At 50.1% G+C, this 16,726-nt stretch overlaps 1 protein-coding gene across 3 annotated transcripts in view; it reads right to left on the bottom strand.

Moving 5' to 3' along the window:
- Positions 1 to 320: 320 nt before the first annotated feature.
- CXCL12 (C-X-C motif chemokine ligand 12) overlaps positions 321 to 16,726 on the bottom strand; it is a 28,145-nt gene continuing 11,739 nt past the window's right edge. The window contains exon 4 of one of the 3 annotated variants that reach the window (XM_032609192.1): positions 321 to 648. In XM_032609192.1, the coding sequence (XP_032465083.1) occupies positions 564 to 648 (85 nt within the window). In that variant the 3' untranslated portion in view covers positions 321 to 563. Of the gene's footprint in view, positions 649 to 8,624; positions 8,695 to 13,500; position 16,726 lie in introns of those variants that run through there. The other 2 variants (XM_032609193.1, XM_032609194.1) reach the window with 2 other exon arrangements.

Below are 16,726 nucleotides of genomic sequence, written 5' to 3'. Positions count from 1 at the left end.
GCATCATCATAATTCACTGAGTTAAAATCTTCCCCTGGGTATTTTATGCACAGATGCAGGGACCTGGGTCAGTTCTGTGTCCCCTTGGGGGTTGAAACCTAGGCCCAGAGTGGGCCAGGTCAGGGAGCAGCTCTCCGCCCCATGCAGCATACTGACTGCTGCCTTTCCTCGCTTCTCCTCTTTGCTGTTTACTTCTTCTACTGTAAAAGTAACATGGGCTTGTTATAAGAAATGCAAACATCATGGAAAAATATAATCTGAAAATGTGAAAGTAAATGTAGCAATCAGGGTCCCAGCAGAGATGAGACGGCACACTCCAGTTAACATCATTTCAGGAGAGTTTAATAAAGGAATTCCTTACAAAAGTGCAGGCAGGACACAGAGTCACCTCCCCTGGAGAGGGGGGGAGGGAAGGGAGAAGTCACCAGATACAAAGTCAGGGAGCAGGCCTGGACAGAGGGACAGAGTTCCCACCTTCCATCAGCAGAAGCGGGCGGGGGTGGGGGGTGGGGGAGGTGGGATGACTTGGCTCAAGGTTCCAGGGAATAAACATCCCGTCGTCCTCAGCTCCTGCTGGTGATGCCGGCAGTGTTGTTGGCCAGGTTGGTTCCCAGGGTAGAGGTCAGGCCCAAGAGTGTGGGACTGGGTCTGGAAGGTGACAGAAGATATTCCACAGAGTGCCCCAGAATCCCATGCTATAAAGTAACCTCTATTGGCAGCTATGTCTCTAAATACCATCTTAGGAACTGAGTGCTCGACACACTCACTAAACCTGGACCGTTCCTCCCAACCAAAGCCCCCGCAGCCCACTGCCCTCAAGTTCTGCAGGGCACTGAGTGAGTAGCATGAGGTCTGCCATATACACTCAGAGAATCCCACTAATCAAACAAGAGGGAAAGAAATTAATGCAGAGGAAGAGGGAGCAGCAACACAGAGGCTGGGTCCTCAGTGACAGGCTGAGAAGAGGAAGAGGAGGGTGCCCATGGCTGAAGGCAGCAGATGGGCAGGACACCTGCCCCAACACCGCTGCAGGGCTGGCCCTGCCTCTGCCTCCAGACACCCCTCCCACTTCCACATGCCACTCTCCCCCCCCCCCCCCCCCCCCGCAAGCCCTGAAAGCTTCCTGTGCAGCCCACAGAGGTATAGGCAAAAGCAGGTATAATGAGGCATGGGGGCCCAGAGGCTGTGTGAAGCTATTAGAGTGTTTGATTTAGTTCTCAAACAATCCCTGGGGCTTTGTCTTTTCCCCAAAGGCAAAGCATCCCAGGTCCAGAGCACAGGCTCGCTGTCATCCTGTGGTCCTGGACCTGCAGCGTCACATCCCCTGGGACCCGTTAGAAATGCACCTGTTTAGGGGCCACCCAGGCCTGCTGAGTCAGAAGCTCTGGGGTGCTGCCAAGAAATGTGTCCTAAGAAGCCCTCTGATCACCTCTCAAACTTGAGCACCTGTGGTCTACAGCAGTGATTTCCCGCGATGAGTTTCCCTAAGAGCAAAGAAAGTACTGCCACCTGGTTCCCGACCCCAGACTCTGATTTTGTTGGTCACAGTCTGGGAGTCGTGGTCCTAACGTGCAGCTCGGGCTGAGCCCCTGGACTGGGCCTTCCCCCAGGAGGACTCTGTTGCCTCTAGACTTTCTCTTCCTATCTCTTTGCTTTCCCATATTTCTTTTGACTAAATCCTCTTCTTGGATTTGCCTTCTCTTTTTTTCATCTACTCACTGAAAACAAGTTAGGGTGATAATCGTCTTTCCAAACATGCACTGCCAAAAAAAAGTGCCTAAACAAGATAGATCCTTGTGAGCAAATCCTCTGGGAGTTTTGCACAGTATGTTAAAAATAATATATTCGATTTTTCCTAACGCTTCAGCCTGTAGTCTTGGGGACTTAACGGTGTTCCATATGAAACTTGCCAAATGATTTTTTTTAAATAAAATGAATACTACAGTTTATATTAATGTATTAACATACATTACAAATGTAACCACATGAAAGTTTCTAGAGAAATATTAACTTACCACATTATTCAAATTATGTCAATTTGACCAATGCAAAACCCTCAGGGCATGTAAGCAACAGCAACAAAAAAGGTACTGCTTTGTAAACAGTTAACAGGAGACAGTTTTGCTGCCTTCCTTCTTGGGATAGTGGATCAGGCTTTGGCTAAAGAGAAGGTAAACAAACTTGGACTTGGCCGTGTGACAGGAGAAAACTTCCAGAGAGACAAGACCGAAGGATGCCAGCTGCCCGCAGAGGCTGTCCTACCAGGGACAGCTGGGGTGCGGTGTGGAAGAGAGTGCCTGGTGGGGCTGGCAACCAGGGGGAGGACAGACCACAGACACAGACACGTGAACAAGGGAGTGAAGATGATGTGGAGATCTGTGCGTTGTGAGGGAAACAGGGTGGAGCAGAAATGCTTATCACGGAGGCATCTTGGTGGAGGGGAGGGTCCAGATGAAGGGTCAATAGAGCCATGGGGTGGAAGGTCTGGGAAGAGGCTTGGGCAAGCGAAAGATGAATTTGAGGACCCTGGTGAGATGGTGTGATTGAGGATGGGGAAGGGAAGTGGGGCTGCAGAGGGGAGCTGTGGGAATTTCTTGGAGGGTTTCCAATAAAGGATGTTAAGGTCCACGCAGAGCATTTTTATTTAGTGCCTACAATGAAGTCACACTTTCTTGAGCACACAGGGAACCCCAAAGCAAGGTGAGGCTGATCTTTCTTCTCCAGAATCTAACACGTTGCTACCTTTGAGATACTTTTCATTCTTCTGTGAGGAAAGACACTGAATCCAAAATCCTAAAAGGCTCAAGACCATTCCAAAGACTCTCCTCACGTTGTTTAAAATTAAGTGTTTAATATTATTTTGTAAATTATGTTTTCCTTCCATCCATTTCCATTTTTGCTTGCTTTTTCCCTCCAGGCTCTTCTTAAATCACTGCATCTCTTTTCTCACCATGGATGACGCCCACCGGCCACGTCCAGGGAATCAGGTAACCTCTTTTGTTTCTCTTTCTGGATGCTGGGAAGTGCAAAGGTCCGAAAACATGTCTTCCCTTGTCCTAAGCATTGGGGGCATACCCAAAGAGTCACATATCAGTCTGGAGTTACTCCCAAAGGTTGGCAGCAGCTCCCTGACTCATTCAGTTTGGGTTTGGCTGGGTCCCTGAGACGGGATTTCTCATGTGTCTTTAATTCCAGCCACAATTCCAAGCCCTAACCCGCCAAAGATGCCTTCTGTCTTTTGTTTCACTTTGATAGTGAATCGTGCGAGCATGTCAGCGAAAACAATGGGGAAGTTGCATTTAGTTGCTGGAAACTTCACAAGTTTGTTCCACTTTGATCTGATTCCTGTAAAACAGCCCACGGTGTGTGTTGGGAGAAGAGATGCAAGTCATTTCCAAGCTGCCTTGGACATTCTGTACGTGTTTCTAAGCAACCTCTGGGTGGAGACCAGTTTGAGCGGTGAGTGGCTTAGGTTGAGGGGACGAGGTGGAAGACTCTGTATGCCTGTCTTATTTTACTTGGAAACCATTTTTAATTAAAAAATTTTTTTTGCATAGGAGGCCATCTGGCTGCTCTGAGAAAGGATCTGTAACACTGGCATGAGGTGGTGCTGGGGTCCCCTGGCAGGACAGCTGGTGAAATGAAATTGCTGAAGCTGGAACAGTTGGGAGTGAAGGATGAAAGTTGGGAATTTGAACTCCCAAGAATACATATGTTCAGCACTGTAAAGATCTGTGGTTTGTGAGCCCTCAGCAAAATTAAGCAATGGTAAAATCCAGATAAAAGAATTTCAGTTCAAGATAAAGGAGCAAAAATGATTTTCAAACCACATCCTCATCAGCAGACTTATAATCAGATGTACCATGTGTGCTGAAATGTCACAGGGATGGGCAACTCTTTCTGGGTCCAGCCCAGATCACAGTCGTCCCAACGCTTCCAGAGCTGCGGGTCAGGGAGCTGCAGCCAGTGGCAATTACATAACCTCAGTTGTTTGTTTAAATATTTTCTTCAGCAAGTAATTAAAATTTCTTGCGATGAGTGAGTGGTGGACCCAAGATGGAGACTTAGGAGCTGGAAATTTCCATGAAATTGGGCAGAGCTGGTGACTCTTGATGATGGGCCCAGGGGAACAGGGCCCAAAGCCCTGGATGAGTGGGAAATCTTGGAGAAGGGCTGAGCTAGGAGCTGGGGTCCCTGTGGATGGGGTGAGACTACAGACAGAGAGCAGCATGGGGATGAGGAAGGGAAAGGAAACAACAGGCTGGGCCCAGGGTGGGTGGACTGTGGGCCTGTGTACCCTACGGCCAAGGACAGAGCCTAACCACATGAACCTGAAAAAATTCCTGAATCCTGGCTTCACGAGAACATCCTGCCCTGGGTACTTCAAACAGCCCAGGCCACCCCAGGAGGAGCCCACTGGGAGACAGCCCTAGGGAAAAAGCTGAAGGGTGGGGTGGGGGGGGCTTTAACCCTTTATCCCAGCCTGGTCTCCAGCAAAGGAACACCCTCAACACAGACAGCTGAGGGGATGAACGTTACCAAGAGCCCCTGGCACTTCATAAAGATATGGGTTTGATTACTAATGGAGGACGTGGGAGGCAGCCCTGAAAAATGAAAGGGTCTCATGCTGGCAGCTTTGAGGGGCAAAGATACGGAGGGGAACCCCAGCCCAGCACTGCACTCCCTGGAACCCAGCATATCAAGCTGCAAAGCCCCCATTGCTAGCCTTCAAACCCACACCATGCAGAGATGGGTGGATCTGGTCCGCGTCTGCCACTGATCCTGCCTGTCCCTGAGCAACTCACTCCCTTTCTCCCAGCTTGAATGAGGTCGCAGACCTAGAGCAGCCAGCCCTGTGTGGCACATAATCAGCATGTGGGGAACGTTAGCGGGCGTCATTTTTGTCCTTGTTGTTCCTGTTATTCTTTATCAGCCTCTACCTTGGCTCCCTCCATGCCTCCTGCTCAGGGCAAGGTCTAACCCCCACCCCTCCTTTTCCAACCCAAGAATGCATTTCTTCCACCCACACCCCTGAGCCCACGGCTGCGCGTGGCTGGGGGTATGTCAGTCAACAGGGTCACGTCCAGGAGACACTTCTGCATACGTTGCATGTGCAGACCCCATGAGAGTCGCAATCACGTCACCCCTCTATCCCTGGGCAGCCCCCAACTAAGTGGATGGTGAAAGAGTGTCCACTGCCTTTTAGGCTCAAGGTGACTCCCTCCTGTCATCATAACCCCTCCCCACCCCAGCACCTCCCTTTCATCCCTCCACGGCTGATGGTTACTTCTGAGACACACAGGAAGGAGGACTAACTGGTGATACAGATGGTGCAATAAAACATGTGGAGACTCAAGGTTCTGTTACTTTTACACACATGGCTTTGGAAAGTGCTTAACTCGACTTTTCTGATATGCAAAATAGGAACACCATCTCCCTTGCAGTGAGCACCCATTAGTGTGTGTTGTGTGCCGGGCACAAGGAAGATGCAGTGAATGCAACGTTGGTACCTTCCCTGCACTCAGGCGCCTGCCCTGCCCACCTCCAGGGCAATCCAGGGTTGTCCCTTCTCCCCTCTCTGTGAGCTCCAGATGAGGAACCACAGACAAGGAGACCAGGGCTCAGGGAGGTACAGAGGCTTCCCTGGGTCCCCAGTGTGGTCTGGGACAGGTGGGCATTGACTGTGGGTCCAGTGACTCTTCAAAAGCTCTGTGGATTGTGATGTCTCCTCTTCCTGGGCCAGCCGCCCTATCTTGTACCTGACCTCTGGGGAGAATGAGGGGCCCAAGGCTGGGCCAGGGATTCAGATAGCCCAGAAAGCAGCTCCGGTTTGGGTGAGCAGAGGAGATGAGGGCCAGGGGAGGAAGTGGGACAGGGACCTGAGGCTTGTTCAGGCTTTCCTGAAGGGAAGGGAGGGGAACGAGGGCTGGGAGAAGCAGGCATGAGCTTAGCGGAGTCCACACATTCATCCTTTGATAAGGCGGCCATATAATTTATCATTCAAACTAGGACATTCTGAGAGAGAAAGGGCACTATTAGTGATTTTGTTGGGACAATAGGCAGACACTGGGACTGTTTGAGCACATCAGGGGCCAGGATCACTCCATTTGTGAGGACCCTGAAAGGGCATCTTAACAGCATCACCGATACTCTTTATTGCCCGGGGGACTACTCCCTCTGGCTTCGCTCTTTGGGAACCTTGAGGTTCAGGCCCTACCCTCTCTGGAACCTAGGCTCCAGGCCCTTGCTCCTTGGGCTTCCTGAGTACAGACCAGGCTTGGGGAGGTCAGTTGGGGTCTCCTTTGGAACTGGACTCCCTGGAAAGGCATAATGATGGCGATCTGGCTCCTGCCCCCCTGCCACTTGAGAACATGGGCCAGAAAAGTACACTGTGGATTAGATCTGATTTTGCTATTCTAGAGAAGCCTACAGCTCTTTAGGAAAGAAAAAAAAAGTAAGTAGCCATTTGATACATACTGTTATTATTACTGCATCCTCATTTTAGAAACATAAGAATTTTTTTAACTCATTAAATCAAGGAAATCTAGTGCTATCCTCTAACTTCTTTCCTTCTACTCAGGGAGGGTGAGACACATTCATCACTGGGTTGTATGTACACAAGACCAGTATACTTTTGACCACTGTCTACAATAAAAATTGCACTTGACATTATGAAATACACACACACACATACCCACACGAGTGTGAATTGTTCTTCCCTTTAGTAAGTGTGACATATTCCCACATTTTCCAATTTATTCTCTTCTTTTCTATTCAGTGCTATTTCATTTTTAAAAACTGCTGCTTCTGACAGGCTATACTGACATCACAGCCAGAGTTTGCCTAGCATTTCTTCTAAATGGATTCTCATTTGGGGTCTGGAAATACGCTTGGGCCATATTGGGCAGAAAGGATCTGAAACCCGGCAGCCCTTGCGCACCACCTCTGCCTGGGGCCCTGCTTTGCAAACAGCAAGGACGGGTTGTCTGGTGCACTGGAGCCAAAATGCCCAGGATCAGATCTGCCATCTCCACGTCCCAGCTCTGAGGCATGAAGGCTCCATGGCCACCCCAGACCTTGGTGCCTGTGTCCATCACACGGGAGAGGGCTGGTCTCTCGTGGGATTGTTGGGAGGACAAGAAGACCATGCCTAGAAAGTACTGCTATGGGCCTGGCAGGTACAGGCTGCACCAGAAATGTCAGCAGGATGGAAAGCACCTGACCAAGGGGTTTGTTTTTCCCCACTGGGAACTCTGTCCTGCCCACATAAGGAAACGCATGGTGAATGCATTAGCCTCTGGTTCCCCTTGGCCTCCTGAGCAGGGGGCAGGCCTTGGCTGGGCAGGTGATCTATCAGGGGAAGAACTGGAAAGAGCTGGTCCCTCACAGGCCTCGTGCCTAGGTGCCAAGGACTTGGCTTGGTGCTGGGGGTTCCCACAGTGGCCGGAAGGACAGTCCCCTCCCCCACAGCTCAGGAATGCTCAGAATGGTTGTTTCCTCACGGCCTACAAGGCTGTGTGACCTGGGCTGATGTTCCCGTGTTCAGGAAAATGCCCGGGAAGAGGCCAGGACAAGGTGAGAGCCTGTGGCTGCATCTGGGGCCTTCTAGGCTGACAGGTCACCCCTTCCCCTGAGCAACTTCTCCAGCTGCAGTTGCAGTGCTTGGTTGCTGCTCAGGAAAGCTGAGCACAGTCCCTGCTGCCACCCACCTTCCTGAGCTCTCAGCCCCTGGCCTTACCTCCTCCTGGGTCTGGCTGCCAGCATCCGCCTTCAGGCCAAGCCAGCAGCATCCAGGTACCTGGAGCCCTGCACTTGGGAAGGGCAGTGGGAAAGACATGGGCATCCCTAGAAATGAGGCAGGGAATCCTGATGGTTATGGAGGTTGGAACCCCTCCAGCCTGTCACTTCCCACTCGTGTCCATTTGTGGTCACACAGCCTCAGTTTCCTGTAGCTGATCCCTGTAGATTGTTCTTTTCTGCTCAGTATTTCGGGAATCGTGCTCCTCTAGGGTTCTTGCTGGGTCCTAAGGTCTGGCCAGCCATCCACTGCCTGTGATGAAGCGCCAGCAGCAGAGATCTCGTCCCTGGGGACCTGTACTGGCTGTGGCCGTCCTCCCCCTGAGCCCCCGGCTGCAGAGCCCAGGCCAACTGGACCCCAGCCCAGCACTCACTGCCCCTGTGATCTGCACAGGGAGTGTGTGCAGATCCTCACAGCGGGGAGGAACGCTCAGAAGGAGGGGCCTCTGGGGAAAGGGATGATTCTTTAATCTGGACTCACAGGAAACGAACCACTATAGTTCTTCATGTGATGGGGACTTCAGGGGGAAGGGTCAGGCACAGGGGATTCTAGAGAAGGGTCATGTGTGTGACCACGGACACACGGACAGTAGAGTAAGATGAATTGGATGCAAGTAATGACTTACCAGTGTGACCTTGGGTGCATGAATGAACGCACAACCTTGGGAGCATTGCTATCTTTATTTTAGAGGTAAGCAAAGAAAACATCCCATATGTTAGCACCCTGTTGATTTATCAGGTAGTCATTCAAAAAGTATTTCTTTAGTACCTTCTATGTACCAGCCGCAAAGAAGAATAATTAGTGAGTGAAACAGACCAAGCCCCTCTCTTCCTGCGTGGTATTAAACGTCTCCTGTGGGGAAGCAGTCCGCAAGCAAGTAAACAGGGCAGGTGGTGCTGTGGACAGGAAAAAGCAGGATAAGGTGCCAGGGTACATGCAGGTGAGGAGCTGCTGTACAGGATCGGGGGTCTGCAAAGGCTTTTCTGACAAGGTGATGGCGATCAGAGATGGAAGGAAGGGAGGGGGTAAACCCTGTGGTTTCTAGGCAGAGACCACCAAGTGCAAAGGTCCTCTGCCAGGGGCAGTTCAAGGGAGAGGAGGCCAGCGTGGCCAGAGTAGAGAGAGGTGACATCAGAGAGATGACAGGGGCCCGCAGGTGTAAGCCTCTGTTGGCCGCTGGAGGGTCTGAGTAGGAGTGACATCACCATGCCCGGCCACCCTTGCTGCTGTTGAGATGACACTGCAGGACATGACGGTGGGCCAGCTTAGGGGCTAGTGTAAGGATTCAAAGAGGAGATGACTGTGGCTTGGATCAGATGGTAGCATGGTGATTGGGTTCTGGATATATTTTGAAGGCAACTAATTGGGTTTGGTTATGGTTTAGCTGAGGGCTGTAAGATAATACAGTAAATCAAAGATAATTAAAAGGTTTTGGCCTGAGCAACTGGAAGAAATAGAGCTGTTATTTGCAGAAATCGGGATGAGCAGGTTGGGGGAAAATTGGGAATTAGCAGTTTCATTTTGCATATGGTAAATTTCAGAGGAGGTGCTGAGTTTACAAGGTGAGAGTCCAGGACAGAGATCACTGGTTTCCTTAACCTTCACATGGAGTTCAAGGCCAAGAGAGTGAGTGAGTTCACCTGGTGCTTAAGAAGAGCATCTGAGGACTGAGTACCGGGGCGTTCCTGTCTGGATGACGTCTGGAGGATGAGAAGGAAGCAGCAAAGACACGAGAAGGCGTGAAGCCAAAGAAACAGTCAGGAGTGGTCTCCTGAGAGCCAACCAGAAAACGTGTTTCCAGGAGGGTGTTCCACGATGTCCAATGATGCCAAGAGACTGAAGAAGCTGAGGACTGATAACCGACCATTCGATTTCCCAACGGGGCTCAATGACGCCCTCGACAAAGAGCAGCTCTAGTGGAGTGAGTGGTAGGGTGGGTTCAGGAAGGATAAGAGAGAGAGGGGGAGAGGAGGTGGACATAGGAAATACAGGCAACTTTTCTGAGGACTTTTGTGTGATAAGAAACAGAAATACTGTAGAAGTTGTAGGGGGACCTAGGGGTAGAAGATACAGTATAGAGGCTGTTTTTATTTTTGCTTTGTTTTGTTTTGCTTTCCAAGGGAGCTATCATAGCATGTTGGCATGACGGAGACAGTGAAAGATTGATGGTGTAGGAGACGGGGGAAGTTAGGAGAAATGTTCTTTTGCAGGTGAGAAGCACTTGGCACCACTCCCAGGTGACAGCAGGGACAGTGGGTACAGGATGCACAGACAGTGGACGAGAGGGGAAACTCACGGAAATGCCCTTCTTACCTCTTCCTTTCATTCTGACATAGAAGCCAGACCATCAGCTGGGAGTGTGGAGGGAGAGGGGGATGAAGACTTAAAGAGAGAGGAAAGTGTGGAATCAGCACCCAGGAGAAGTAGGAGAAATGGAACAGGGAAGTGTGGTAGCATCCGGGCGGCACTAAGGATCCACTTGTGGTGAGTGTCAGGAATTTAAACAGACCGGATGGCGGGGATGTACTTTTTTCTCTGAGCTCCAGTCAGCTACAGAGATGCAGGCAGGCGGCCTGTGCACTGAGTTAGATTGAACTGGGGATGGGTCATACAGCAATCCGCAGCTACTCGCTTTCACTACAAATCCAAGCCTCCTCCCACCCATAAGCACCCCTTGCCACTCTACTCTCCCCCCTCCATCTAGGGCTTCACTCTGCTATGTTTCTGTTTGGTTTCACGGGCCGAGAGGTAGCTGCAATTCATTTGCTCTAAAATGAGTGTTAACTTCTGGAAACTTAGCAGAACAACCTCCTTGGAATTTGAGATTAGCTCCAGTGCCAGGTAGGAACACCAGGGCTTGGTTGTGGCTTGCCCGGGAAGCTGCTGCTAGGGTCTGTTGATGCCTCACAACTCGAGGACATCAGCTCACATATCAAATGTTTTATAAACACCCACTATGACAAGCACTCTTCACCACAGAGCTCCCCCATCCCCAACAGGACATTACAGAGCCTGCAGCCCGGCAGGGGATGCCCTGGGGATGGATGCACTTGAGAATCCATTGTCCCAGTTTGTTCTCATTGGACACATAGGCTGCGGGTGGACTGCAGCCTCCCCTCCACACATCTGGGGTTGGGCTAGCGCTCTCCACAGGCTGATGGCTCAGCCATCTCACCACAGTTTATGCTGGGCAGGTTGGGTTGGTGCTTTTCAGGGAAGGAAGAGCATCTTGGTCCTAAACAGAATCTGTGTACCTTTTTATGGGGGGAGGGGCTTAGGGATGCTTCTGGGTCATTCATCAGTCTTAACAAGGTAGCAAGCACAGGCCTGAGGGGTCTTTCCTTGGAGTTCAAGCTGAAGCCAGGGACAAACCCCAGAAAAGACCCCTGGGGAGGCTGGGGAGGAGGTAGGGAGGTCTCCAAAATGATTCCTTGTGCAAGTGCGAGCCCATGTCCAGAGCCTCATTGCTCCCCACCTGCCTTGCCCCCTATGCCTGTCTAATTGCCTCCAATGATGGTTATTTGGGTGTAATTAGCAGAAATCCTCATCCTAGCTCTTGAGAGGGATTTATCTGGAACACACAGAAGCCGAGGACAGGGAGTGTGGCTGGACCTCCCTCTCTACTTCTCACCTGCATCTAGGGCCTCCTGCCCTCTCACCCCCCTTCTCTCCCTGAATCTGTTTCATCCAGTTGTAGCTCCCTCTACGTCTCTCTCTCTCTCCAGCTACCCACACTCCCGAGAACAAGGCTCTCAGCTGTAGGCCCAGAGAAACCCGGAGAACCCGATGAAGTGTGAATCACAACTCTGCACTCCTGGGGCAGAAAACTGGACCGGGCAGCCAGGGTCAGGTGTCTAAACCATGCAGTCAGCTGTACCGAGGGCACCCCTTTATCATGTTTCCCATCTGTCAGGACCCCATCCGCGTGGGGGGCCCAGGCCTTCTCAGCCGCCGTGTACAGTCTGTGCCTTACGCAAGGGTGCAGCAGGGGAGTGAGGGGCTGAAATCCAGCTCTCTCTGCCGTCACGCTGGGCTTCCCGTGGGAGCTGCGTCCCTGGCAGAATAAGCTCCCATTTCTAACTCACAGCAGGACACCATGTGGGCTCACAAGGGCAGTCCTCATGGGTCAGTGGATACTCCCCTCCCTGGAAATAATCTACTTCTCTCAGGTGTCAGCTTCAGCAGCACTTCTTTTAAAGGAGCCCTCGATGGTGCTCTAAGCTTCCCTGACCCCTGGATGCACCCTGACCTACATGACCAAGCTTTACGAAAATGCTCACTTAATTGCAAGACAGTCCCCCAGACTACAGGCTCCCTGAAATCAGGGGGCACGCCAGCTTGCTCACCACAGTATCCATACTACCCACCTAGTACCGGGCCTGGCGTGGCAGGTATTGTTGGCTGGCTAGATGAGGGCCATCCGCTGTGTAAAGCATGATGGGACGTGGATCCAGTTATTTATTATTATTATTTTTTAATGCAACGTCATTCTGAAGAGTCAACATCAGTCCATGGAATTCATCCAGAGGTTAGGTTGTGAGTTCCTGCTGCCAGGATAGTGGTGGGACATGCTGGGACCAGCACCACGCAGGCGCCGGGACACCTACAAGACCCAACCAACAGACTTCCCCCATCTGTTGGCTAAGCGGGTGAAGCTCAACTTCTAAGATCACTTTGCGCTCCAGCTGGTACCAGAGCTTTGCTGAGGGTCTAAGCAGAGGCAGGCAGGATCTTATCCCAACACTGTGGACCCCGGGGAGCAGTGGGGTGAGAGAGAAGGATCCCAGTCTAATCCTCACAACTCTTGGTGATTCTAAGCTCCAGCGTTATATGGGGAGACTGAGAGTCAGGCCAGGGTCTCAAGTCGCTCAGTAAGCAGAGAGAAGACCAGGATTCAAGCACTGGCCTGCTAATCCTCACTCCCACGCCTGTCCCAGGACGCCACGCTGCCTCTTGACATGGTCTCTCTAATCCTTCTTCCTCCAGTTCATCTGCAACTTGGTAACCACATCGCAGTCACCCTAGAAGTACCCGGGATGTACTGAGCACAGGGGTGACGTGGTCACATCTGGGCATGTGGGCAAGAGGGTCTGGAGGACAGAACAATCTGGCTTTGGGGGCTTTGTGCTGGCTTCTCCTTTCCAGCATGGTTGACTGGATCAGAGAGGATGTGGTGGAAAGTGGGAAAGGCTGACCGACCTCTGTGAGGACAGAACCCTGTCTGTTGGGCTCAGCCCCTGTCCCCAGTATTCAGGACACTGCTGGCTGAATCAGCAACTGGCTTCCAGCAGAGGCCCCGGTGCAGGACAGAAAATATAAAAGATGCTGGGTATTTGGCCATGCCTTCAGGGACGGGGCCTCTGTTGCCTTCTACTAAGCCTGAGAAGTACAGAGTGGAAGTTTCTTTCCCCACGGCTGACAGGCAAACACCCAGGCCCTTGCACAAAACTATCCCTTCTGGAGTAGCGGGCTGGCTCGCCTTTAGAGAGCAAAGGCAGAGCCTTTCCCCCTGCTAAGTACACAGACTAGGAGACGCAAGTCTGCCCCCAGAATTCTTGCCTATGATGAGTATGGTTACAATGGCCTGTTTTTCACTGACTATTGCAGCTAGAATTACATAACCCCTCCGTGTTGGGTTTGAGGAAGAAAAACCAAGTCTGGAGAGTTCCAAATGGTAACACTAATTTCAAACCGTTGGCTGCTACATTTGAGTACATGTCTTTATTAGGAAAATTATAAGTGCATATACAGCTTTTTATTGATATGACTTCAAAGTAGAAATTGTTGTTTCTCAAAAGGAGTTGTTACTTGTTAAAAAAAAAAGCACACTGCATATAGAAAGCTGCCTTCTCCTGGACCATTTTCACATTATGTGGGAGATGCAGTTTAAACAATACAAAATACAGTATTTATCGCATTTAACACTGAACCCATCCATCACCGCTCAGAGACTGAGAGTCCAGCGAGGTTGCAGAGTAACAGTCTATGGGATTTTTCAACTTGACAATGTCAGTGGTCTCCTTAGGGGACTTGAAGGTTTCCAGGGAACATTTCCCAGGGATGGGAAATTTCCCAGGGAATATGTGTAGAGAGATCAGGACCCCACCATTCTCATCCAGCTACAAAAGGATGCACCACCTGGGAAAGGTGATGAACTCCCAGTGAGAGATCCCATAGTGATAACACCAGGGGGCGGTCAGAAAAGGAAGGTCAAATCGGATCAAGTGAAAAGGCTTAGAAGTTCTCTGGACTTCACACAGTGGGGACTGCAACCTTTTGCTAACTCAGGCCCTCTGCTCAAAGCTGGCCCTCCTTTCTCTGGAGAACAGGCAGATAAGCAGAGGGTCCTTCGTGTGCCTCGCTGGGGTCTCAGCACCTGGCCGGAGTGGGACAAAGAACGGTGCAAAACAACACAAGGCACAGATTCGGATTCCAACACACAGCACGTCTGTGGGTTCAGTCCCCCCAAGTCTTCTCTGCCTGGGTCCTGATGCAAAGGCTGGCAGTGGAGGACCACCCTGGAGGTTACACGGAGCCCAAGGGAAGGTCAGGTAGAGGCAGCACTGGACCAGGAAGAACAGCTAGGTGACCCCTAATCAAAGTGATCCACGGAACTTGTATTTTGAAAGCAAAAGGGGATCAGGAGAGCCTTTTCCTTTGCAAATGGACTATTTAAATGCATATTTGCTTTAGCTGGGCAGTCTCCACTTAGGAGCAGATTGCAAGTAGAGGGATTGTCACACAAATCATTTTTCCTGCAGTTTCTCCTCTTATCTATTTTTCCCCCTATAGGGGAGAAACAAAAATTATTCTTAACTGTAGTCAAGATTTATTTAGGGCCATGTTAATTTTCTTGGAGAAAGAGATTTAATGGCTCTGGTTCATGGGCTCCAGGGGATGATAATTCCAAATTTTCCATATGATTTTAAAATGTCTTGAATTACTTGGAAAATGACCCTCCCACTGAAAATTAGATCAATTTCATGTATAATTCAGAAGGCCTGTAGTGACAGGTTAACTTCAGAAGAGGGTTTTGAAACCAGCTCTGTATCCCTTATAACTAATAAAGGCCCCTCCATACTCCATTGTTTTCAATATAACAAAGCTGGTTTGAGGATGTGAATTTTTGTTTGGCTGATGGATTTGCGTCTATTTGCATGAAGATCTAATTTAAAGTCATATTTATGGAAATGCCTAACACATGTTACTGATAACCCAAAGATTATTAAATCTGAGAACACCTACAATTCAAGATTATTTTACAAGAATATCCTTTCTGCACGTTGTTTACATCATCCTGTCAGTTGATACATTTCCTGGTTTTGCCCTTCTTTTTTCTACTTTCTTAATTAAAAAAAAACTTAACCAGAGGGGAAAAGTATTAGTGAGACCAAATGAAAAACAAAACAAGCCAAAAGCCCTCAAGTGCCTCCTTTTCAGAAAGTGAGAGTTTTAAACTGTTTAATGCAGCTCTACAAACCGCTCTCAATAAAGGGAAACAACCTAAATGTCAGGAATTTTAAGCTACTTTCCCAACCAGCCCATTCTTTTCTAAGAGGAATGCCCTGCTGGACATCCTGTAAGCACAAGATGACAGCGGCAGCAGAGAAGGTCCAGGGGCCGCTGTGCAAAGTTAAGAGATGATGGAATCATCAAATGGGGAAAAAAATGAGGTTAGATTTTAATCGGGAAGGAATCTTCAAGTCCAGGATTGATTATTTTAGGGATTGGGCTTTCAAAACCAAGAAAAAGTTGAAAATTCTTTCCTTGTTATTCCCCAAACAGTGCTGACACCGTGAAGACAAAACTCTCTGTAGTTCTGAGGTACCAACAATTATAGACGCCTTGAGGGTCTGCATCCTCGAAGGTCATACTGCAGCAAACCGAATTCCCTTGGGCTCTGTTGATCCAACATGGGTTTGTGATCATGGGGAAAACAAGGTTCCATCCAAAAGGATCACAGCCCTAATCAAAAACCTGGTCAAAGGCCCCAAGGGGCATCTCCTCACTCTCAGGCTTTGCATTTGAGGAACTGACAGTGCATGCACCGAGGACATCGGCTTTGAACAAAAACACAGGATTGGACAATGGACAATATTCCAAACAAGCCACAGACGTGCACAGTGCTTTCAGGACCGGGTAACACGAGACATTTTGATTTACTTCTTGGTGCCCAGTTTAAAGTAAAGCTTTGCTCTTGAGAGAGTCCTTTTCCTGGGTCATGGAGACAGTCTTGGATACACATGATGATGGAGGAGAGAGAGAATGATGAGAAGGACGTGATGGGATGTAGAGGAGAGCTTGGGATGAGGGGTGAATCTCACCCTACCCTGGCCTCGCACTCCTGCCCGCCTCAGCTCAGGGAAGCCCTGCGGTACTCGCCAAAGAGGCAGAACCCTGCTCTCACCCTGAGGAAGGGTGAGGCTCCTGCCTGGCTCCCCAGAACCTCTCCCCGACCCCTCTGCCCCTGCACAGGGCAGCCTTCACTAAGGTCTGCCCACGCTGACTGGTGCTGACACCTCCTGGTGGCTCTCCACCCTGGACACGGTGATGTGGGCAAGGTTCCCTCCGTCTGGGGTTCCAGCCTGCACAGCTCAGAAACCTCTGGCTAGATAAGGGGCTCTGGGATGGATATTATAACAAAGCAGGTAAAAGAATGGCCTTAATCTAAGTTCCTATCTGTCGCCAGTGACACTGGATAATCAGACTAAATGAGAAATAAACGCCATATATTTTGCTACATAATCAAATGGTGAAGTAAGGCAAACTGTGCAAGACAAGGCCCTTGGAAATGCATTCAGGCCTGCCTGGGTGCAGGGGAGTGGCTAGCTACAGACCCTTCCTAACTCTGATTTCAGACCTGGGCTCCTACTGTAAGGTTTCCTCAGGCGTCTGACCCAACCTGCGCCTCTCACATCTTGAACCTCC

The sequence above is a fragment of the Phocoena sinus genome, chromosome 16 (genome assembly GCF_008692025.1).
Source record: "Phocoena sinus isolate mPhoSin1 chromosome 16, mPhoSin1.pri, whole genome shotgun sequence".
In the NCBI taxonomy this organism is placed as follows: domain Eukaryota; kingdom Metazoa; phylum Chordata; class Mammalia; order Artiodactyla; family Phocoenidae; genus Phocoena; species Phocoena sinus.
This window is presented reverse-complemented; position numbering and strand designations above follow the sequence as displayed.